We start from the raw sequence: 24,702 nt of genomic DNA on the forward strand, positions 1-24,702 counted from the left end.
GATTTACTTGGCCCAAGAATATCCTCCACTTGCATCCGGCTTCCAAGCAGCCACACCCAGCTTGTGTGTCACTTTTGGAGTGTCTCAGTCAAAAAACAGATGTCATCAGAGCTTAACTATTGATGCATCACTCATTTCTTTCATGCCAAAAATTGCCAAGAGTTGGTTTTCACAGCATTCTCTGCAAACGTTCTCTGAGACTGTCTGGCATCTACAATCATTCCCAGGTCAAAGTCACAAAGATCACATGTCTTCCCCATTCTGACATTTGGTCTGAAATTAAGATATCAGTTATCGACTAAGATATCAAAGATGGATTTCATAAGTGTACAATTGCTTGTGGCAAATCCTCAATGTCAGAACTGATCAACAGAGCTCCACCCCTGATCTGCAGAAAGGGATGCACACGTATAAACACAGTTGGGCAGGTAGCACATTCAGTCATTTAGCCAGGGCAGCTACTGAAGCTAACACGGATAACGCACTCAGATTAGTGCAGACTCCCAACAGAGTCGACCTCTGTTCCAGAGTCAACACAACGTGCTTGGAAAAGGAATAAAAGGTAAGGAAATAGTGTCCTGGTGCATGGCATTACTACATGCAATTTTCTTATTGCTGTTAATAATGGTTTGTTTCATTTGATTTATTTTAGTTATTTAATCAGAGAATGAGTTGGAGAGAGAGAGAGTTAACTTCAGACTAGTTTAAATGAATTTATGTTTTTCTTCAGACTCATTGAGAGCTTCAAGCAAGATGGGTAATCAGGAATCTCAGGTATCTTTGTGCTTACATTTCACTTTGTGAGAAAAATTTGAAATTAAAGAAAAGTAAATGAAAATATTCAGTTTGAGTACTAACCTTTGTACAATTCTATCTTCTTACTGCAAATGAATAATCTGATAAGATACTATTCACTGTTTACATAAACCGAGATCCATTGAACAAAGCCTATATCATTTTTACTTTGTTCATATGCAGCCTTTTCTAACAGCTTGTAATACTACCTTAGAGTACACAGTGCCAGCTGTGTCTGCTCCTACAATATTGCAGAAAAAGTATTTTCATTTGCCTAAATATATCTAGGCCAGTTATGGATTTTGGTTTGTTAAACCTTTTTATGGGAGTTTCAGGATTCTTAACAGCTTAATATGATGACGTTCACAGAGAAGGCGTTCAAGGCGTTGGTAGCATATCCCTTGCTTGCAATAACTGCATCAAGCTTGCAACCCATTGACATCACCAAACTGTTGCATTCTTATTTTGTGATGCTTTTCCAGGCTTTTACAGCAGCCTCTTTCAGTTGCTGTTTCTCAGGGGTTTCTTCAGGAGGTGAAATGCATGCCTAATTGGGTTAAGGTCTGGTGATTGACTTGGCCAGTATAAAACCTTCCCATGGTTTTGCTGCATGTTCCTCTCAATTATTTTGGACGCATTTCTCCCTAAGTTGGCAGACAGAATTGGAGACTTCTGAATTCATCCTGCTGCTACCTTCACAAGTAAATATTAGTGAGCCCATTCCAGAAGCAGCCATGCAAGTGCAAGCCATGACACTTCCTCCACTGTGCTTCACACTTTGTCCTTTCCATCACTTTATCAGAGGTTAATCTTTGTCTCATCAGTCCATAAAACCTTTTTTTTTTGTTTGTGGCTTATCTCTGTAATCTTGCCTTTGATTCGTACGACTGATGAGTGGTGTGCATCTTGTAGAATTTATTTATTTTTCAGGACATTCCAAGTTGTTGTACACACTATCCCAAAAGCTCTGATCGATTTCCCCTTTTTTCTTCAAAGGAGACATTCAGAACTATTTATTATTTAACCAATCAATCTAAGAGGAGACATCTGGGCAACAGGAAACACCTGTCAGTCACATGTTCCAATACCTTTGCACACTTAATCATTGGGTCTGATACAAAGTCTGATATGTTCTACTTTGTTTAACAAATCTGAAATTTGGATCTGTCGTCTCATATACATCTTTTCACCTCAAACTCAATTGTCTTCAGTGTATAACAAAAACAATGGAATTGGCCTTGCTGTTCCAATACTTTTGGTGGGGACTGTATGCTATATTAAGAAAGCATTGTGAATGAAATTCATTCATTCATTCATTATCCTAACCCGCTTATCCTGAACAGGGTCGCAAGGGGGCTGGAGCCTGTCCCAGCATACATTGGGCGAAAGGCAGGAATACACCCTGGACAGGTCGCCAGTCCATCACAGGGCACACACACCATTCACTCACACACTCATACCTACGTGCAATTTAGACTCTCCAATCAGCCTAACCTGTATGTCTTTGGACTGTGGGAGGAAACTGGTGTACCCGGAGGAAACCCACGCAAACACAGGGAGAACACGTAAACTCCGCACAGAGAGGCCCCGGCCGACAGGGATTCGAACCCAAGACCTCCTTGCTGTGAGGCGGCTGTGCTATCCACTGCACCATCCGTGCCGCCTGAATGAAATTCATGAATACTTATTTTCTATTACTGTATATTAACAGAATATTAAGAATGTATCCCTATGTTTCTGCTGATAATTCACTACAAACACTGCTTACGTATCTAAAGCACTTTTAGTCTATGTGCTTACGCTTACAGGTTTTTATGATAATGGATGTTTCTCTGTTTTTGTCTGATTTGTGTCTTGGTTCTAGGTTATATTTAACTTACATTAAGTGTTTTAGGGATGTTGCATATAAACCCACTGGCTGGGGAATGTTATTAACTAATGTTGTAAGTTGTTACCACTTCTGCTCATTTAATTTACACTCACTGAGCACTTTATTAGGAACATTACTTTATTAGACCTACTTATTCATGTGATTATCTAATCAGCAAATTGTGTGGCAGTAGTGCAATGCATACAATCATATAGATATGGGTCAGGAGTTTCAGTTAATGTTCACATCAACCACCAGGATGGGGAAAAAGTGACTTTGACCGTGGAATAATTGTTGGTGGCAGACAGGGTGGTTTGAGTGTCTCAGAAACTGCAGATCTCCTGGGATTTTCACTCACACTAGTCTCTAGAGTTAGCAAAGAATGGTGCAAAAAAACAAACAAACAAAAAAATCCAGTGATCAGCAGTTCTGCAGACAGAAACGCCTCAATGAGAGACATCAGAAGAGAATGGCCAGACTGGCCAAAGCTGACAGGAAGGTGAAAGTAACGCAAATAACCACACATTACAACAGTGGTATGCAGAAGAGCATCTCTGAACGCATCTCTGAACACAATGCATCATAACTCCAGGTGGATAGGCTTCAGCAGTAGAAGTCTAAGAAAATAAGTCTAATAAATACCTAATAAAGTGCTCAGTGAGTGTATGTGGATACATTTTGCTTCTCTTAACTAGTCACTGTGGATGAGTGCATCTGGTGCATCTGCTTAATGAATTCAATGTCTTGATGGCATTTTTGAATTTGAGGGATATGAAGGTTGTTGGGTGATGTTGTAATTTCTATATACTCAGTATGAAAACAGTATATCTCATGCGGAGAAAATATGTTAATATGTTGTTTATATTTGCAAAACTAATGGATGATGGTAGAAATTCTAATGGATTTAATTGCTGCAATGCTTTATTGAACTGTAAATGGTTCCAAATATGGTGTTGTGATCCCACATCCACTCATATTATTGATTTCTATGAACAAATGTATCCTGACAAACAAAATGCATATGCATCTGATTGGTTAAACATGACTCAAGTTTGAAGTTGCACAGGAGCAGCCCTAAATGATGTAATTGAAGATTGATGCCTCAGCGGACAATGGGAGAGGATTAATAAAGCTCTAATGCCATCAGCATCTCATGACTGCATTGCTAATGGGCTTATTTGTTTTAGGTTGAGCCTGCCAATGCAAAGCTGCAAAATGGAGCAGCAAATGGCCATGCAAACATTCCATCTGAAGACACGGGTGAAACTGGTATGTACATAGATGAAAGCACCCAGAGATGTTTCTTTGGTTAAGGGTTCAATTTTGAGGTGTCCAGCTGAACTAGTTTGTTTGCAGGTTTCAATAAAACTTGTTAACAGTACAAAAATATGTTTTTGTTCAACTTGAAAATCTGAACTAGGCATGAAAGGGCAATGCCATTATGTGCTTAATAGTCAGGTCTCTATCTCTTTGTGGATCTTAACATTTTTACTTTTTTCAGCTTTTCAAACACTATATTTAAATGGGATGATGTAAAAATAGCAAATGTAAACAAATGTAAAAATAGGGACTCACAGTAAACACATATACAATGTCATACCGTATGTATAAAAATGTCATTTCCAGGCATTGTCTAGTTAATTATGTTAATTTATTATGTTGGCTCTATTGAAGTAATGCTTGTATCATATGATTAAAATGGGTGTAGTGTATTTGTCTCCAGCAGTACAATAATTGTCATATGGCATTTTTGTCTGGACTGATTGGTTGCACTGTGTGTAAACTTTGGGTGTAGCTTTTGTCATGGCTGAATTGCTGTTTGATCGGTCCTTGTGCAAATATTGTTATTCCTGTGATAAACGATTCCCATGCAAGGATTTGCCAAAGTGCTGAGGATCTTGCAGAAGGCTCATACTGATAGCAGAGAGTTAGATGTTGCCACAGGCAAACACAAGGTCATGTGTGGCAAGAACTGTCATCTGTCATATAGACTGTTATCAACACTCTATTGAGGGTCAAGACTCCAGTCACAAGTATTGTGAACTCATGCTCGTGCTGGATGAGCAGTTTTCTGGAATAATTGTATGCCTGCCAGACCATGCTGGGAGGGAACTCCTTTGGTAAAGTTGTGTGCACTCTTGACTTTGCTGTGTTCCCCTCGGGTGTGGCATTCCTCACCATGTGACGCTGATCTGTGGGCCTTTTTTTTAAAACAGTGCGAGTTTGTGGCATGTCAAACATGTAGATTTGAGACAGAATGTTTAATTTGGGATTATTGTGAGAAAACCAAACAGACACATGTGACAGTCAGCTAAAGTGTTCATTGGTGAGGTAAATAGAATCAGTGTGGTGTTCTTAGTCAAAATAATTATGTTATGGTTCTTGTATAGAATGTGAGGATTTGCTTTATTTAATATAGGGCTGGTTTCACAGACACAGATTAATCTTAGTCCTTGTCTAAATTTACGATTGAATCGAGTCAAGGACTAGATTAAAATTTGACAAAATAGTAGCATCACTCATCAAGCACATAATTACTGTACTATGAGCATAACCAAGTTGACATTCTGACATGCCCAAATTCTGATTATGACTCTTGTTAGTAAATTAATCTTAAATTATTATTAATTAAGTATTTCTTTCTGAAGAACCATGATTTTATGAAGGGAGGCTCCAAATGAGAAGCAGCAGTTCAAGCCAACTCAAACATGTCTGGCTCAAACTTGTGAGAACCAATGACATTGCCGGAAACCAATCTCACATACTGTAGCTTCCTGTGTGCTCCAGGGACCGGGTCTATGCTAAACCTGAGATAAAAGCTGGGGAAATTCTTGACTGGACATTCCAATGTTGAATAATAATAATAATCATCTCAAAATTTCTGTTGCTTACTTTTAGTTAATGCTGTAAGAATTGACATTTACATATACAGTCCCCTCCAAAATTATTCAAACAGCATGGTCAGTTCCTTTGTTTTTGCTTGACACTGAAGGCAATTGAATTTGAGGTCAAAAGATGTACATGAGACGAGATTTCAGCTTTTATTTCCTGGTATTTTTATCTAGATTTGTTAAACAGCTTAGAACATAACACCTTTTGTATCAGACCACCACATTTTTAGGTGAGCAAAAGTATTGGAACATTTGACTGCTGGTTCTTGTTGCCCATATGTGTCCTGTAAGATTGTTTTGGTTAAACAATAAATAGTTCTGTATATCTACTTTTAGTTTTGGTTTTTCTTTGGGAGAAAAGCAAGCCATTTTGAAGCTTATAAAAAAAAGAGGGGAAATGCAAGCATTGAGGATAGCTTGTACTACAACAACTTGGAATGTCCTGAAAAAGTAAGAAACCGCTGGCGTGCAAGCAATAGACATTGAACAGGTCGATCAAGGAAAACAACAGCAGTTGATGACAGAAACATTGTGAGAGCTGTGAAGAAAAATCCCAAAACATCAGCCAGTGACTGATGTCACAAACAATTTCCATAGGGGCTGAAGGTTCTTAGAATCAACCGTTTGAAGAAGACTTAGAGAGCAGCAACATAGAGGCTATACCACAAGATGCAAAAACCACTCATCAGTAGTAAGAATCGGAAGGCAAGATTACAATTTGCAAAGAAGTACAGAGATGAGCCACAAAAGCTCTGGAACAAAGTTTTATGAACTGATGAGACCATGATTAACTGCTAACAAAGTGATGGAAAGGCCAAAGTATGGAGAAAGAAGGGATCTGCTCATGATCCAAAACATACAAGCTCACCTGTGTCATCATGAAGTGTCATGGCTTGGGCTTGCATGGCTGCTTCTGGAGTGGGCCCACTAATCTTTATTGATGATGTAACAGATGATCTACACAAACATTCTGTCTGCCAGCTTACAGAAAAATGCATCCAAAATAATTGGGAGGAACTTCATCATGCAGCAATGCAGCAAGGCAATGACCCAAACCACACTGCCAACAAAACAAAGCACTTAATTAGAGAGAACAAGTGGAAGGTTTTAGACTGGCCAAGTCAATCACCAGACCTGAACCCATTTGGGCATGTGGTTCACCTCCTGAAACAAACAACAACTGCACTAAAAGCCTGGAAAAGCATCACAAAAGAAGAATGTGTAAAAACAAACAAATTGGCCTTGCTGTTCCAATACTTTTGGAGGAGACTGTATTTTACTATGCCCAGCCAACCTGTACCATCCAAGCTGTGCAATCATATTTTGCACTTTTATTATGTGATCTTTGAGGTGCATATTGCACCATTACATGTTTCAATGAATTCTAAAAGTGATGTTTATATCTTTTGTTGCCAAACTACAAAAGAAATAGAGCATAATACATAAGTAATAGGTCTATTCAGTTATTCACACCAATGACTTTACATTTTGTACAGTTTAAATCAATTGTTACTTCTTGAATATTATGAAGTAATTGGAGAAGCAGGTGTGCTGTCATGTACATAAAGTACATAAAAAATATCTTAATTAGCCACATCACAAACCCACAGACATAGCTGTGTAAATAATTTAAAATGTCTGGATTCTACTCTCCATAACTGTTGTTCATTTTTTGCTGCCCTTCTCCTGAAACTCCAGAGAATGTCGACCAGGACAAATGCAGTTGCATTTTTTATGAAACTGCATTCTTTCATGAATTTTTTAAACAAAATTGAAATGATGGAAGTTATGCTTCTTCCCTCCCTAATGCAAGCTCTAGGGATAGCTTTACATTCTTCATTCTCATTGAGCCTGCTTCCATTCAGTCATGAAAGGAAACAAATAGTTTTGTCTCACAGTTTTTCTTTGTTCATACAGGATAAACAGCACATACTAAAGCTATTCTTGTTAAAATGTTTCAAATTTATAATAGATTTATTTTTCAGGCAGCATTTAGCTGTGATGTGCATTTTAGCGTTTGACTAATTAGGTGTTTACTGTCAGACACCAGAACACTGAACCCAATAGCAAGACCACAGGAAATGTACTGAAAGTTAAAGTCTTTATTAACTTCCATGCAGTTCAGACAGGCAGGGGTCGATTTCCAGCAAACAGTAATGGCAGAGATCATATTTCATATTTCACCTGCTGAGCAGTAGGAGATGAAATATCCCTAATTTGCAATGGAACTTATGTACATTTCTACATGTGCAAAGTGATAGCACTCTCATTCTTGAATAAATTCATTAATTTTACATGTTTATGATCCAGCAAAGACACCTTGCTTTTTGGGGTTCCAGAGATATCAAATAGGTCAGATGAAATAAGAACAGAGAGTTCTCTTGCTCTGTGTTTTACTATAGCAATCAAAAACACCTCCTCCCCATCAGCAAATAACACAATGTGGTTGTTGTTCTGAATAATGGCATGTTTGTTCAGAGGTAATGTTTGCTGAGTTAGCTGTGCACTCAGAAGGGATGTGTGCTTCATTCTTCCCATTCTGAGCAAACCAGCTCCTCCTTCATTATGTTTTTAGGCGAGTTGCATCCTGCAGTTTATCTAATGGTAATTTTCAACAGTGGCCAATGAGATGACCATTTAGGGGCTCCCCTGGAGGTCAGAAAACCCACGTGCTGCCAGAGAATGACCCTTTGGTTGAACAGACGGCCACATTGTCTGCCCACCACAGTATGTTGCACGGTGAATTCTCCCAACACAGGGACTGTTAGGCTGCATAATTGACATCCTCCCTCTCTTGCAGTTCCCTCTGAAGCAGCAAGTAACAAGCTACAACAAAGCGGTGAGCTCCCCTGCCTCTCCACGAAGGAGGCCAGCCCCCCATCAGTCAATGAGGTGGATGGCGGCAGGGACATCACCAAGGGCACCCCACCAGCTCCCAAGAGCGACGTGCTGCTGTCATTGTCATTGTCACCCAGTACCGATGCCCCCAAGGAACCATCAGACCCCCCGGTCAGCATCGAGGTCTCTGTTAAAGAAGAGGCCAGCCTCCAGTTTCTTAAATCCGCACCGGAAACACCAACTGAGTCTGACTCCACCCCCAAGGAGGAGGAGAAGGTGGAGAAAAAGGGCTTTTTTAAAAATGTTTTTAAGAAGAAAAACAAAAATGAAATTGAGGACGAGAACAAGCCAACTGTGGTGGAGTGCGACAGTCCACCTGAAGATCAGGCCCCTTCAATAGAGGCTGAGGTTCTGACCAATGGCGTTCATTCTGTAAGTATTCCAAGAGTACTAGTCTATTCTACCTTTTCAGTTCTATTTTCAAAAAATGGAGAATGCAATTGTCTGAGAAGTTTCTCAGCACTTTTTCTCCCTTACAAAGAATGAACGATGCAGTTCATATCCACACATCAATTAGACATGTACAGCATGAGTTGAGAGAGAAACACAAGTGCTAAAAATGCTAAATGGAGATATGCTGGTCACCAGTGACAACAGCCAATAATTTTATGCCTTCTGCATGTACACAACCAAATACTTTTACTTTATTTAATTTTACCTTTTCTTTAGAAATGGGGTCAGCTTGTGTAATTACTGTGTAATTGTCCCAAGACTTATGGAGCTTATGTTTTTATGTCTAACACTCCAAAAATGTATTTAATTACTGGTTTACTATTTTCATAAACAGCATTTGTATTAATAAATGGATTTATTTCAGTCCAATACAGGCAAAAAGGGAAGTCAAGTACCAAGGAACATATAGAACCTTAACTCAATAAAATAGAGTTGTTTTCAGTTAAATGAACCTAAAATGTATTTCGGTGTACACATTTCATGGTAAAATGAACTAATGCATTTTATTTCCCCAAAGGAACCCTCAGACCCCCCTGTCAGCATCGAGGTCTCTGTTAAAGAAGAGGCCAGCCTCCAGTTTCTTAAATCCGCACCAGAAACACCAACTGAGTCTGACTCCACCCCCAAGGAGGAGGAGAAGGTGGAGAAAAAGGGCTTTTTTAAAAATGTTTTTAAGAAGAAAAACAAAAATGAAATTGAGGACGAGAACAAGCCAACTGTGGTGGAGTGCGACAGTCCACCTGAAGATCAGGCCCCTTCTATAGAGGCTGAGGTTCTGACCAATGGCGTTCATTCTGTAAGTATTCCAAGAGTACTAGTCTATTCTACCTTTTCAGTTCTATTTTCTAAAAATGGAGAATGCAATTGTCTGAGAAGTTTCTCAGCACTTTTTCTCCCTTACAAAGAATGAACGATGCAGTTCATATCCACACATCAATTAGACATGTACAGCATGAGTTGAGAGAGAAACACAAGTGCTAAAAATGCTAAATGGAGATATGCTGGTCACCAGTGACAACAGGCAATAATTTTATGCCTTCTGCATGTACACCACCAAATGCTTTGACTTCATTTAATTTGACCTTTTCTTTAGAAATGGGGTCAGCTTGTTTAATTACTGTATAATTGTCCCAAGACTTATGGAGCTAATTATTTTGTCTAACACTCCAAAAATGTATTTAATTTCTGGTTTACTATTTTCATAAACAACCATTTGTTTTAATACATTGATTTATTTAAGTACAATATAGGGAAAAAGGGAAGTCAAATACCAAGGAACATATAGAACCTTAACTCAATAAAATAGAGTTGTTTTCAGTTAAATGAACCTAAAATGTATTTCGGTGTACACATTTCATGGTAAAATGAACTAATGCATTTTATTGCCCCAAAGGAACCATCAGACCCCCCTGTCAGCATCGAGGTCTCTGTTAAAGAAGAGGCCAGCCTCCAGTTTCTTAAATCCGCACCAGAAACACCAACTGAATCTGACTCCACCCCCAAGGAGGAGGAGAAGGTGGAGAAAGGGGGCTTCTTTAAAAATGTTTTTAAGAAGAAAAACAAAAATGAAATTGAGGACGAGAACAAGCCAACTGTGATGGAGTGCGACAGTCCACCTGAAGATCAGGCCCCTTCTATAGAGGCTGAGGTTCTGACCAATGGCGTTCATTCTGTAAGTATTCCAAGAGTACTAGTCTATTCTACCTTTTCAGTTCTATTTTCTAAAAATGGAGAATGCAATTGTCTGAGAAGTTTCTCAGCACTTTTTCTCCCTTACAAAGAATGAACGATGCAGTTCATAACCACACAACAATTAGACATGTACAGCATGAGTTGAGAGAGAAACACAAGTGCTAAAAATGCTAAATGGAGATATGCTGGTCACCAGTGACAACAGCCAATAATTTTATGCCTTCTGCATGTACACAACCAAATACTTTTACTTTATTTAATTTTACCTTTTCTTTAGAAATGGGGTCAGCTTGTGTAATTACTGCGTAATTGTCCCAAGACTTATGGAGCTTATTTTTTTATGTCTAACACTCCAAAAATTTATTTAATTACTGGTTTACTATTTTCATAAACAGCATTTGTATTAATAAATGGATTTATTTCAGTCCAATACAGGCAAAAAGGGAAGTCAAGTACCAAGGAACATATAGAACCTTAACTCAATAAAATAGAGTTGTTTTCAGTTAAATGAACCTAAAATGTATTTCGGTGTACACATTTCATGGTAAAATGAACTAATGCATTTTATTTCCCCAAAGGAACCCTCAGACCCCCCTGTCAGCATCGAGGTCTCTGTTAAAGAAGAGGCCAGCCTCCAGTTTCTTAAATCCGCACCAGAAACACCAACTGAGTCTGACTCCACCCCCAAGGAGGAGGAGAAGGTGGAGAAAAAGGGCTTTTTTAAAAATGTTTTTAAGAAGAAAAACAAAAATGAAATTGAGGACGAGAACAAGCCAACTGTGGTGGAGTGCGACAGTCCACCTGAAGATCAGGCCCCTTCTATAGAGGCTGAGGTTCTGACCAATGGCGTTCATTCTGTAAGTATTCCAAGAGTACTAGTCTATTCTACCTTTTCAGTTCTATTTTCTAAAAATGGAGAATGCAATTGTCTGAGAAGTTTCTCAGCACTTTTTCTCCCTTACAAAGAATGAACGATGCAGTTCATATCCACACATCAATTAGACATGTACAGCATGAGTTGAGAGAGAAACACAAGTGCTAAAAATGCTAAATGGAGATATGCTGGTCACCAGTGACAACAGGCAATAATTTTATGCCTTCTGCATGTACACCACCAAATGCTTTGACTTCATTTAATTTGACCTTTTCTTTAGAAATGGGGTCAGCTTGTTTAATTACTGTATAATTGTCCCAAGACTTATGGAGCTAATTATTTTGTCTAACACTCCAAAAATGTATTTAATTTCTGGTTTACTATTTTCATAAACAACCATTTGTTTTAATACATTGATTTATTTAAGTACAATATAGGGAAAAAGGGAAGTCAAATACCAAGGAACATATAGAACCTTAACTCAATAAAATAGAGTTGTTTTCAGTTAAATGAACCTAAAATGTATTTCGGTGTACACATTTCATGGTAAAATGAACTAATGCATTTTATTGCCCCAAAGGAACCATCAGACCCCCCTGTCAGCATCGAGGTCTCTGTTAAAGAAGAGGCCAGCCTCCAGTTTCTTAAATCCGCACCAGAAACACCAACTGAATCTGACTCCACCCCCAAGGAGGAGGAGAAGGTGGAGAAAGGGGGCTTCTTTAAAAATGTTTTTAAGAAGAAAAACAAAAATGAAATTGAGGACGAGAACAAGCCAACTGTGATGGAGTGCGACAGTCCACCTGAAGATCAGGCCCCTTCTATAGAGGCTGAGGTTCTGACCAATGGCGTTCATTCTGTAAGTATTCCAAGAGTACTAGTCTATTCTACCTTTTCAGTTCTATTTTCTAAAAATGGAGAATGCAATTGTCTGAGAAGTTTCTCAGCACTTTTTCTCCCTTACAAAGAATGAACGATGCAGTTCATAACCACACATCAATTAGACATGTACAGCATGAGTTGAGAGAGAAACACAAGTGCTAAAAATGCTAAATGGAGATATGCTGGTCACCAGTGACAACAGCCAATAATTTTATGCCTTCTGCATGTACACAACCAAATACTTTTACTTTATTTAATTTTACCTTTTCTTTAGAAATGGGGTCAGCTTGTGTAATTACTGCGTAATTGTCCCAAGACTTATGGAGCTTATTTTTTTATGTCTAACACTCCAAAAATTTATTTAATTACTGGTTTACTATTTTCATAAACAGCATTTGTATTAATAAATGGATTTATTTCAGTCCAATACAGGCAAAAAGGGAAGTCAAGTACCAAGGAACATATAGAACCTTAACTCAATAAAATAGAGTTGTTTTCAGTTAAATGAACCTAAAATGTATTTCGGTGTACACATTTCATGGTAAAATGAACTAATGCATTTTATTTCCCCAAAGGAACCCTCAGACCCCCCTGTCAGCATCGAGGTCTCTGTTAAAGAAGAGGCCAGCCTCCAGTTTCTTAAATCCGCACCAGAAACACCAACTGAGTCTGACTCCACCCCCAAGGAGGAGGAGAAGGTGGAGAAAAAGGGCTTTTTTAAAAATGTTTTTAAGAAGAAAAACAAAAATGAAATTGAGGACGAGAACAAGCCAACTGTGGTGGAGTGCGACAGTCCACCTGAAGATCAGGCCCCTTCAATAGAGGCTGAGGTTCTGACCAATGGCGTTCATTCTGTAAGTATTCCAAGAGTACTAGTCTATTCTACCTTTTCAGTTCTATTTTCTAAAAATGGAGAATGCAATTGTCTGAGAAGTTTCTCAGCACTTTTTCTCCCTTACAAAGAATGAACGATGCAGTTCATATCCACACATCAATTAGACATGTACAGCATGAGTTGAGAGAGAAACACAAGTGCTAAAAATGCTAAATGGAGATATGCTGGTCACCAGTGACAACAGGCAATAATTTTATGCCTTCTGCATGTACACCACCAAATGCTTTGACTTCATTTAATTTGACCTTTTCTTTAGAAATGGGGTCAGCTTGTGTAATTACTGTATAATTGTCCCAAGACTTATGGAGCTAATTATTTTGTCTAACACTCCAAAAATGTATTTAATTTCTGGTTTACTATTTTCATAAACAACCATTTGTTTTAATACATTGATTTATTTAAGTACAATATAGGAAAAAAGGGAAGTCAAATACCAAGGAACATATAGAACCTTAACTCAATAAAATAGAGTTGTTTTCAGTTAAATGAACCTAAAATGTATTTCGGTGTACACATTTCATGGTAAAATGAACTAATGCATTTTATTGCCCCAAAGGAACCATCAGACCCCCCGGTCAGCATCGAGGTCTCTGTTAAAGAAGAGGCCAGCCTCCAGTTTCTTAAATCCGCACCAGAAACACCAACTGAATCTGACTCCACCCCCAAGGAGGAGGAGAAGGTGGAGAAAGGGGGCTTCTTTAAAAATGTTTTTAAGAAGAAAAACAAAAATGAAATTGAGGACGAGAACAAGCCAACTGTGGTGGAGTTCGACAGTCCACCTGAAGATCAGGCCCCTTCTATAGAGGCTGAGGTTCTGACCAATGGCATTCATTCTGTAAGTATTCCAAGAGTACTAGTCTATTCTACCTTTTCAGTTCTATTTTCTAAAAATGGAGAATGCAATTGTCTGAGAAGTTTCTCAGCACCTTTTCTCCCTTACAAAGAATGAACGATGCAGTTCATATCTATACATCAATTAGACATGTACCGCGTGAGTTGAGAGAGAAACACAAGTGCTAAAAATGCTAAATGGAGATATGCTGGTCACCAGTGACAACAGGCAAGAATTTTATGCCTTCTGCATGCACACAACCAAATACTTTTACTTTATTTAATTTTACCTTTTCTTTTGAAATTTGATCAGCTTGTGTAATTACTGTATAATTGTCCCAATATCTATGGAGCTAATTTGTTTTAGGTCTAACACTCCAAAAATGTTTTTGTTTAATTACTGGTTTACTATTTTCATAAACAACCATTTTTATTCATAAATTGATTTATTTAACAGGAAAAAAGGGAAGTCAAATACCAAGGAAAATGTAGAACCTTAAATCAATAAAAATATAGTTTTATACAGTAAAATTAACCTAAAATGTCATTTGGTGTACATGTTTCATGGTAAAATGAACTAATGTATTTTATTGCCCCAAAGGAACCGTCAGACCCACCTGTCAGCATCGAGGTCTCTGTTAAAGAAGAGGCCAGCCTCCAGTTTCTTAAATCCGCACCAGAAACACCAACTGAATCTGACTCCACCCCCAAGGAGGAGGAGAAGGTGGAGAAAAATAGCTTCTTTAAAAATGTTTTTAAGAAGAAAAACAAAAATGAAATTGAGGATGAGAACAAGCCAACTGTGGTGGAGTGCGACAGTCCACCTGAAGATCAGGCTCCTTCTATAGAGGCTGAGGTTCTGGCCAATGGCATTCATTCTGTAAGTATTCCAAGAGTAATAGTCTACTCTACCTTTTCAGTTCTATTTTCTAAAAATGGAGAATGCAATTGTCTGAGAAGTTTCTCAGCACTTTTTCTCCCTTACAAAGAATGAACGATGCAGTTCATATCCACACATCAATTAGACATGTACAGCATGAGTTGAGAGAGAAACACAAGTGCTAAAAATGCTAAATGGAGATATGCTGGTCACCAGTGACAACAGCCAATAATTTTATGCCTTCTGCATGTACACAACCAAATACTTTTATTAAATTTAATTTGACCTTTTCTTTAGAAATGGGATCAGCTTGTCTAATTACTGTATAATTGTTCCAAGATTATGGAGCTAATTATTTTGTCTAACATTCCAAAAATGTATTTAATTTCTGGTTTACTATTTTCATAAACAACCATTTGTTTTAATACATTGATTTATTTAAGTACTATACAGGAAAAAAGGGAAGTCAAATACCAAGGAACATATAGAACCTTCACTCAATAAAATAGAGTTGTTTTCAGTTAAATGAACCTAAAATGTATTTCGGTGTACATGTTTCATGGTAACGTGAACTAATGCATTTTATTGCCCCAAAGGAACCCTCAGACCCCCCGGTCATCGAGGTCTCTGTTAAAGAAGAGGTCAGCCTCCAGTTTCTTAAATCCGTGCCGGAAACACCAACTGAATCTGACTCCACCCCCAAGGAGGAGGAGAAGGTGGAGAAAAATAGCTTCTTTAAAAATGTTTTTAAGAAGAAAAACAAAAATGAAATTGAGGATGAGAACAAGCCAACTGTGGTGGAGTGCGACAGTCCACCTGAAGATCAGGCCCCTTCAATAGAGGCTGAGGTTCTGGCCAATGGCGTTCATTCTGTAAGTATTCCAAGAGTAACAGCCTACTCTATGATTTCAGTTCTAGTTTCTAAAAATGGAGGATGAAATTTTCTGAGAAGTTTCTTCACACTTTTTCTCCCCAAATGGAGTTTTGCTGGTCTCCAGTGACAACAGGCAATAGTTTTATGCCTTCTGCATGTACACAACCAAATACTTTTACTTTATTTAATTTTACCTTTTCTTTTGAAATTTGATCAGCTTGTGTAATTACTGTATAATTGTCCCAGTATTTATGGAGCTAATTTGTTTTAGGTCTAACACTCCAAAAATGTTTTTGTTTAATTACCGGTTTACTATTTTCATAAACAACCATTTTTATTCATGAATGGATTTATTTAACAGGAAAAAAGGGAAGTCAAATACCAAGGAACATATAGAACCTTAAATCAATAAAATATAGTTTTATCCAGTTAAATTAACCTAAAATGTCATTTGGTGTACATGTTTCATGGTAAAATGAACTAATGCATTTTATTGCCCCAAAGGAACCCTCAGACCCCCCGGTCAGCATCGAGGTCTCTGTTAAAGAAGAGGCCAGCCTCCAGTTTCTTAAATCCGTACCAGAAACACCAACTGAGTCTGACTCCACCCCCAAGGAGGAGGAGAAGGTGGAGAAAGGGGGCTTCTTTAAAAATGTTTTTAAGAAGAAAAACAAAAATGAAATTGAGGATGAGAACAAGCCAACTGTGGTGGAGTGCGACAGTCCACCTGAAGATCAGGAACCTTCTATAGAGGCTGAGATTGTGACCAATGATGTTCACTCTGTAAGTATTCCAAAGTAATAGTCTACTCTACCTTTTCAGTTCTAGTTTCTAAAAATATAGGATGAAATTGTCTGAGAAGTTCCTCAGCACTTTTTCTCCATTACGAAGCAATTACTGTATACGATGTATGTTGTACGTCGCTCTGGATAAGATCGTCTCCCAAATGCCATTAATGTAATTAATGTAATGCATAATTTTTTGAATATTTGTCATATAAACAATTCCTTTCATTTCTACATGATGAGAGCAAAAAAAAAAAAAAAAATACGCTTTAATAAGCTGAAATTCTGCACTTATGTAACAATATGAAAATTGTTTGATTGCAAATTATGGACTATAGAGCCAAATCAAGAAAGAATCGGCCTTTGTCCCAAGACTTATGGAGCTCATTTTATAAAGTCTAACACTCCAAAAAAAAAATTTTTTGTTTAATCAGTGGCTTCTAATTTCATGAAACACAATTTTTCATAATTAATTGCTTTATCTAAGTCAAATACCAAATAAAACATAGTACCTTAAATCAATAAAATGTAGCTTTACCCAGTTAAATTAACCTAAAATGCATTTCGGTGTACACATTTCATGGTAAAGTGAACTAATGCATTTTATTGCCCCCAAGGAACCGTCAGACCCACCTGTCAGCATCGATGTCTCTGTTGAAGAGGAAGCCAGCCTCCATCTTCTTAATTCCGTACTGGAAACAGCAACTGTATCTGACTCCACCCCCAAGGAGGAGGAGAAGGTGGGGAAGAGGGGCTTCTTTAAGAAAGTTTTTAAGAAGAAAAACAAACATGGAATTGAGAATGAACCAACTGTGGAGTGCAACAGTCCACCTGACGATCAGGACCCTTCTATAGAGGCTGAGGTTCTGACCAATGGTGTTCATTCTGTAAGTATTCCAAGAGTATGTTTTCAGTTCTAGTTTCTAAAAATGTAGGATGCAATTGTCTGAGAAGTTTTTCAGCACTTTTTCTCCATTACGAAGAATGAAAGATGTAGTTCATATCCACAAATCGATTAGACATGTACAGCATGAGTTGAGAGAGAAACACAGTTTTTAAAAAAGAAAAATGGAGTTATGCTGTTCACCAGTGACAACAGGCAAGAATGTCTTCTCCATGTACCACCAAATACTTTTACCAAATTAAATTTTACCTTTTCTTTTCAAATTTGATCAGCTTGTGTAATTACTGAATAATTGTCCCAAGACATATGGAGCTCATTTTATAAGGTCTAACACTCCAAACCTATGAAATATAGTTTTATCCCATGTCTTTCGGTGTACCCGTTTACTGGTAAAATGAAATAATGCATTTTATTTTACATGCTGCTTTCCCCACTGTTTGTCTGTATTTTCTGACATTAACAGAATTGCGTATTCTTACCGTTAAGGTGACAAAAGGTGACAAAACAAATGCTGAAACTCCAATAGAAGAGACCATTAGTGGCCCTAATTTGGCGATACTGAGCAAAGAAGAAATGTTGGGTGATAATACCCACAGCACATTGACAAAGGAGCCAGAATCCATTTTAATAATTAATAACCTTGCAGATGATTGACGAGCTGGAATTCTCTGGGACTGACATCCTTGAAACATCTGATCCAGTTTGAACTGTAGAGCTTGTTGTGGAGGACAGTCTCAAATTTGAGGAGTAATGGAACTCTCTAAAGCCAGAAAAAAACACAGTACTTCCAGAAGTCAAGAATATTTTCCAGGTAGAGGCTGAGAAGAAAGTAGAAACTGGAAGCATCAATGTTACCACGCAACTATCGGAGGGCACACCCGACATCATACTGGATTGCACCAGTTTGGACAGGTATCTGAGTGTTCATTTCTGGAACATGTTGACAATGTGGAGACCATGATCGAGACAATTGCTCAACTTGATGAAGACATTAAGGAAACAGCCAAATTGCGATTCCTTGCAATCTGAAATCTGAGTCTGATTGTTTGGAAAGCACAGAAACAGCATTGTGTGACATTGATGAGGTGTGTACAGAAGAAAGCATCAGCTGCCCTAATGTGGAGATCATTCTGAGCAAAGAAGATGAAATATCGGGTGATGATCCACACAGCAGACAGACAGAGGAGTCCATTTCAACAATTACCAATGAAGAACTTCCCAGTGCCCCAGAGGTGTCTTCAGACAAAAGTATTCCTCAAGTGCCAGAAGATTGTGCTAGCCTTCCAAGCAGTTAAGGGGTCTTCCCCAGCTTACCTACAAAAAATCATCAGACCCTACACCCCTGTCAGACCTCTTCGTTCAGCCCCCACAGGCCTCTTGGCACCTCCCCCTCTCCGAACTTCCACCTCACGCTCACGACTACTGTCTGTTCTGGCTCCACGGTGGTGGAACGAACTCCCCGTTGAGGTCAGAACTGTAGAATCTCTTCCCACCTTCAAGTGCAAACTTTTTACTTTTTTGTGTATCAGTATTTTTAGTTTGGCTAGGTAAGCAGTGTTTGGCTAGTTAAGGGGTTTGGTCATACTTTTGCGTTTTGTTTGTTTTTCTGTTAAAATAATAATAATAATTTCAAATTGGCCCTGGTCCTTATCTTTGTTGTACTGGTAGCAGTTGTACTTCCCTCTAGGGTCTTTCAGCACACTTATCCCTGGTTATGGGTATGCACTTGTTGTACATCGCTCTGGATAAGAGCGTCTGCCAAATGCCATTAATGTAATGTAATGTAATGTAATTGTATCTGAGCCAATTGGAACTGTAGCGCTTGTTGAGGAGAAGAGTCTGGAGGAGAACAGTCTACTTCCAGAAGTTGAAACTGTTTACCAGTCTGAGACTGAGAAGGAAGCACCAGTTTTTACCAGTTTGGAACCAGGCAAAACTGAGTCATTTAAGTGTTCATCTCTGACACCTACTGATAATGTGGAGACCACAATGGAAACAATTCTCCAATTTGACGAGGCCATTGACGTAACAGAGCCAACATCTGATTCCTTGTAATCTGAAATATTTGTGGAGACAAGCCTGAGCAATGGAGATGAAATGTTGTGTGATGATCCACATTGCATATTGACAGAGGAGCCCAAATTAATGTCAACCGCCAATGAAGAAATGATCTATAATCCAACAGCAGAGCTTTCCTGTGTTGATGTATCTTCAGAAGAATTCCCCAAGGTCCAGAAGAAGAGATTGAAACCATAAAGATGATACAACAAGAAGTTGGAGCACTTGATGTTGTTTAAGGGTATGGGGTATGTGCACACAGTCTACACAGCCATTGGAAGGGTCCAAACAGAGTGCATCCCTTTAATGACAAACACCAGCTTATTCTGCCCTTCTTACAATTGCTGTTCCAATTGCAAGGCTACCTGAATAGAAGGCACTGAAGCATGAGCAAGCAATGTTCTGTGATTGTTGGTTTTAATGCAGACTACAAGGGAAACAAAGGATAAAGTCCTCTAAAAGGAGAATGTTGGAATGACATTGATAGTTACTATCCCTAGCCCTCTTTCATCCCCTGCCTACATCCATCTGTTTTTCTGCCAAATTCAGATGGTAAATGCATTGGTATTATGGGCACGTATTGGCATAATGGTTTTTCTACTGGGGCTAATTATAAGTGAAGCTTGAAATCTTTACATTGCAGTGTTATGGCAAATAGAACTTGATCATGTTAATGTATTAATGCATTATCTTATGCATTGTGGATGATGAAAACCAACAGATGTGCAATAAATTATCATTTTAGATTAATTAGTCTGGCTTCTTCTCCTGCTTTAAATGTGTTTGCCCTTCAACAGCTCCACCCCATATACAGAACGTTTACTTTGACAAAGTAACCTTCTTAAAGACTATAAACCTTTATTGCATTGTCATATTCACAATTTCAGTTAAATGTTAATTATACGTTTCTCAGTGAGAACACATATTAGTGTATTTTAATTTAGAAAATATATTTATAGGTGTTCAATTTCTTTCATTGTATGCCACTAAAGGTAATAAGGTACAGTACACTTGTCCAGTCAGCCAGGTATATTTGCTAGCTGTTTTCAGCAAACGGCTAAAAAGGCATCTTTTCAGACTAAGCCTTAGTGTTCTTTAAAAAAAACAAAAAAAACACTGCTCTTCCTTTTTCACATCATCAGGCATTCACTTGGCAGCTGTACTTATGTGACTGTACTGTAATCCTGCCCATCTCTAGCACTAGTGGTGTTGGCTTACCTTGTAAATATCATTTTGTATTGCTTTGTGTTGCTTTGGCTAAAATGAAATGGAAAATTTTACATCAAATTTTACAACAAAATGTCAATCCGTACAACAGTACATGACGTTCAAATGCAGTTAGTACATTAATTAACACATGTCAGTGCATTTATCTTTATCATTTATTTGATCATTTTTTATTTTTTTAAATGTATTTTTCTAGATCTTATTCCCAGCTTCCTGCCAGAGGAATATTTATAAAATCCATGTTTTTTGTTTTAGAAATATTGCAGATGATACTGGTATATGTTCCAGCTGTCATAAACAAGCTGCCGTTGGTTAAGATATGAGTTTACAGTGGCCCTTTTCCTGAAACAAAACTAATTTCTAAAGTGTTGCTATAAGAATCGCACAGGCCCCTTATTGTGTTGATGTTAAACATTATGGAGAGTGAAAGAAGAATGGCATAAGTTACTTACAGAAGAGGAGACAGTATGAGCAAATTTAGCTATTGTTTAAAACTGTTGTTCAAGGAGATAAAGTCTATCCTAAAATACATGGGTAACCGTCCCTTGATGGCCGTGGGAAGGTCCACACAGTTGCCAATAGCCCACTGAGATATTTAACTGCTATTAAATGTTGATATATTTGCCACAATGCTGAGAACATTATACTGAGTTAGTTGTGCAATGAAAACTCAGGAACAAGAGTCAAAAGAACTGATACTGAACTGAATGGGATACTTTTCCATTTTAAAGTGCAACAATCAGGTAATTTTATTTCATTGAAATCTGTTGAAAGCTCTTGCTTAAGACTGGGTTGAGGAACATCAGAATTTCTAGATATCTCTAGATAAAACTCAGATGTCATTCAAGCGTTTCCCTCTCCGGCAAAATCTGGCTTGAATGACATCACCATATGACATCACGTATCTCATGTGTTAGATCGATAAACATTTACAAAGTTAGTTGACAGCACTGAAATTAGATCAGACCACTTTTGAGTCGGCTGACATATCTCCGCGCCTAGGGCATGTCCAGGCTGCGAGGCCAGAACATTACTGAATACTAATAGTGCAGCACAGATAAGGCTGCGCATTAATAAAAGGCTGATTGTTGACGCAGCCCCGAGTGGGCAGTGGCATGGCTGGAATATTTGTGCTCCCCGTTTCAATGCCACAATTAATGAACGAGAGGGAACGCAAAGCAGCTTTCGTATCTATCTGAGAGCCAATTCTTTGGATTTGCCCTGTAGGAGCCCTGCGACGTAGACGGGACCACCACTGTGGGGACGGCTTCAGAAGGTCAGCTTCCTAACGGCACCCCAGCTGGAGGTGAAGCCCTCAAAGTCAGCGGTGAAACGGTTCACCAGGTGGACACTGAAGAGCAGGACAGTGGGGCAGAGGACAGTCCAGTGATGAACTTTTTCAAAACTCTCGTGAGTTAATTTACCCTTGCGCTTGTTAGTTTTGTTGTATGTTGTATGGAGTTCATCACTGCACAAGCTGCATGTGTAGCAATGTTAGATGTATGTTTTGGTAATATTTTGAAGATGTGAAAGCGTGTTTACACTGTTTCAAAATTATAAAAGAACCTACAAAATGACAGGTGAAAGTTTAGGAGTGGCTGGTCAACAGATTGTGATCTGTTCAGTTAAAAGACGACCAGTTGCATTCATTCTGAAATGTATCTTTTGCACATATTCTAAGCACATAGTCCACATACTCTTGACATGTGCTAGGCTTATCTCAACAAAAACATGTATTTATAAAGTATTTCAATTACAGTCGCTTTTTTCATGCAATTAATATTCCTTGCTTCTTGGGAGCATTGTTTACTCTATAAAAATGTTAAAGGAATTAAAGCTTAAGAAATAAATCTTCCTCATGAATTAGTGGTGAAAGAAAAGAAAATGGTGGTGTTTCTTGTTCTGTTGTTGTCATTGTTTGCAGCCAGCTGTGGATAAGACATTCTGCAGAGTTGAGACAGAAGATGATTAATCCAGAACGCAGTGACCCAGGGCTGATGTCATTGTGTTGAGACTGTATAGTGCTGTCAGCGATCGCACTCATTGTGTGCGTGAATACGTGCGGCACAGAGAGAGGAGGGGCAGGCGGGGGAAGGGGGAGGGGGCGAGTGGGCGAGGACGTCCCTCGGAAATGCATGCAATAGCAAGCGTAGGCAAAGTCCTTGTCAAGAGTTGCGTTCGGTCTGCTTTAGTTTCTGTGGGGTTGAGAAGGCATTTTCTTTTCCACTCCACATCTCAGTTTAGAATGTTGCCAACCCCATTTTAAGAGCTAAAACATCCACTGACTGAGCATGCCTTGCCGTTTAAAGATGGCTCGATGCTTTAGCTCGTAACGGAGGCTGTGAGATGGGCATCCACGCTGCCCCCAGATGATGGAAGTGCAGGCCTATGCCATCTCCACAGTACAAAAACAGGAACAATAGGGAGCATCGACATGGCGTGCAAGGGGTTCTTTGGCCGTTTATGTATGCATGTATGTGTGTATGTGCGCGTGTGAGAAAGATACAAGGCCCAACCTTGACACCACTCCACTCTGAAACAGTTGAGGCTGGACAATCAAACTGATTTTAATGGATGCTTTAATTGTTATACCCACTGTACTCTCAGAAATAAAGTGCCTAAAAAGATGCTAATGCTTGTCTCTGGGGTGGTACCCTCTAGATACATAAAAGTGTATCCCTAGGTAGACCTGTACACCAGCTTGTTAATGCAAATATTTAATTAGCCAATCATGTGGCAGTTACTGAATGCATAAAAGCATGTAGCCGGTTCAGCTGTTTTTCAGACCTCATGTCAGAATGGGGAGGAAATGTGATCTAAGCAATTTTTAACCATGGAATGATTTTTGTTGCCAGATAGGGTGGTTTGAGTATCTCAGAAACTGCTGATCTCTTGGGATTTCCACACACAACAGTCTCTGAGTTTGCAGATAATGGTGTGAAAAACCAAAAACATCAGTCTTGTGGGCAGAAACATGTTGTCAATGAGAGAGGTCAGAGGAGAAGGGCCAGACTGGTCAAAGCTGACAGGAAGGTGACAGTAACACAAATAACCACACATTACAACAGTGGTATGCAGAAGAGCATCTCTGAACACACAACACGTCAAACCTCTAATTGGATAGGCTATAGCAGCAGAAGACTTAATAAGTCTAATAAAGTGTTCACTGAGTATATCATTAATTTGTACCTTTTTTGTTTTGAAAATGTACTCATTTGTACGCAAAGAGAGCATTACTGTAATGTACTTTCAGGGTACATTTGGGAAATGTACCAAAATCAGTAAAAATGTAACTCCACTGTCACCTTATTTCTGAGAGTGTGGGGAAATAGTACAATATCCTTGTATCTCCGTTCTCGGGATCCAATTTCGACCCATTCTTGTCTTTGGCAAACCAAAGGTCTTTGGTGAAGCCACTCTTACCTCTGCCACTCCCCACACAGGACTGTCATTGGCAAGGAAGTCTAACATGCGAGAGTGACGTACGGTATTGAGCGCTGTCCTCCAGTTATGTGCCCAGTAGATATACTTGTATTCTGTCCCGTCTCCCTGGCATAGGTGACCCCCAGTAAAGCTCCCAAAGATGAGGGAGCCCCTCCCGCAATCCCTGTGGAAGAGGTAATTCGCCCTGACTCTCACTAAAAAGCCCTCCGTCACGGAAACACCGCCCATTTCCTACCACGCTTTCCAGATCTCTGGATGATTTTGCACAACATAAGTATTGCATGATGGGAACACTGTTTTTTTCCCTTTTATTCTGTTTGTAAATCACCTCAGTGACACATGACTTTCACCTTCCAGCTCCTCCATGCATGTTAGACTGTGTGTGTGTGTGCGTGCGTGTGCATGTGCATGATGCTATAATTTCATAAAATAACCTTCCACTTTTACAG

At 38.8% G+C, this 24,702-nt stretch overlaps 1 protein-coding gene across 1 annotated transcript in view; it reads left to right on the forward strand.

Annotated features, from left to right (window-relative positions):
* The first annotated feature begins 453 nt into the window (after nucleotides 1-453).
* bcas1 (brain enriched myelin associated protein 1) overlaps nucleotides 454-24,702 on the forward strand; it is a 37,821-nt gene continuing 13,572 nt past the window's right edge. Inside the window, exons 1-16 of the mRNA XM_061259070.1 lie at nucleotides 454-562; nucleotides 731-774; nucleotides 3,853-3,934; nucleotides 8,357-8,826; nucleotides 9,425-9,703; nucleotides 10,301-10,579; nucleotides 11,178-11,456; nucleotides 12,054-12,332; nucleotides 12,931-13,209; nucleotides 13,807-14,085; nucleotides 14,683-14,961; nucleotides 15,558-15,833; nucleotides 16,340-16,618; nucleotides 17,238-17,507; nucleotides 22,037-22,219; nucleotides 24,368-24,427. Of these exons, the coding sequence (XP_061115054.1) occupies nucleotides 754-774; nucleotides 3,853-3,934; nucleotides 8,357-8,826; nucleotides 9,425-9,703; nucleotides 10,301-10,579; nucleotides 11,178-11,456; nucleotides 12,054-12,332; nucleotides 12,931-13,209; nucleotides 13,807-14,085; nucleotides 14,683-14,961; nucleotides 15,558-15,833; nucleotides 16,340-16,618; nucleotides 17,238-17,507; nucleotides 22,037-22,219; nucleotides 24,368-24,427 (3,594 nt within the window). The 5' untranslated portion in view covers nucleotides 454-562; nucleotides 731-753. The remainder of the gene's footprint in view (nucleotides 563-730; nucleotides 775-3,852; nucleotides 3,935-8,356; nucleotides 8,827-9,424; nucleotides 9,704-10,300; nucleotides 10,580-11,177; nucleotides 11,457-12,053; nucleotides 12,333-12,930; nucleotides 13,210-13,806; nucleotides 14,086-14,682; nucleotides 14,962-15,557; nucleotides 15,834-16,339; nucleotides 16,619-17,237; nucleotides 17,508-22,036; nucleotides 22,220-24,367; nucleotides 24,428-24,702) is intronic.

This window comes from Conger conger, chromosome 10, assembly GCF_963514075.1.
Source record: "Conger conger chromosome 10, fConCon1.1, whole genome shotgun sequence".
In the NCBI taxonomy this organism is placed as follows: Eukaryota; Metazoa; Chordata; class Actinopteri; order Anguilliformes; family Congridae; genus Conger; species Conger conger.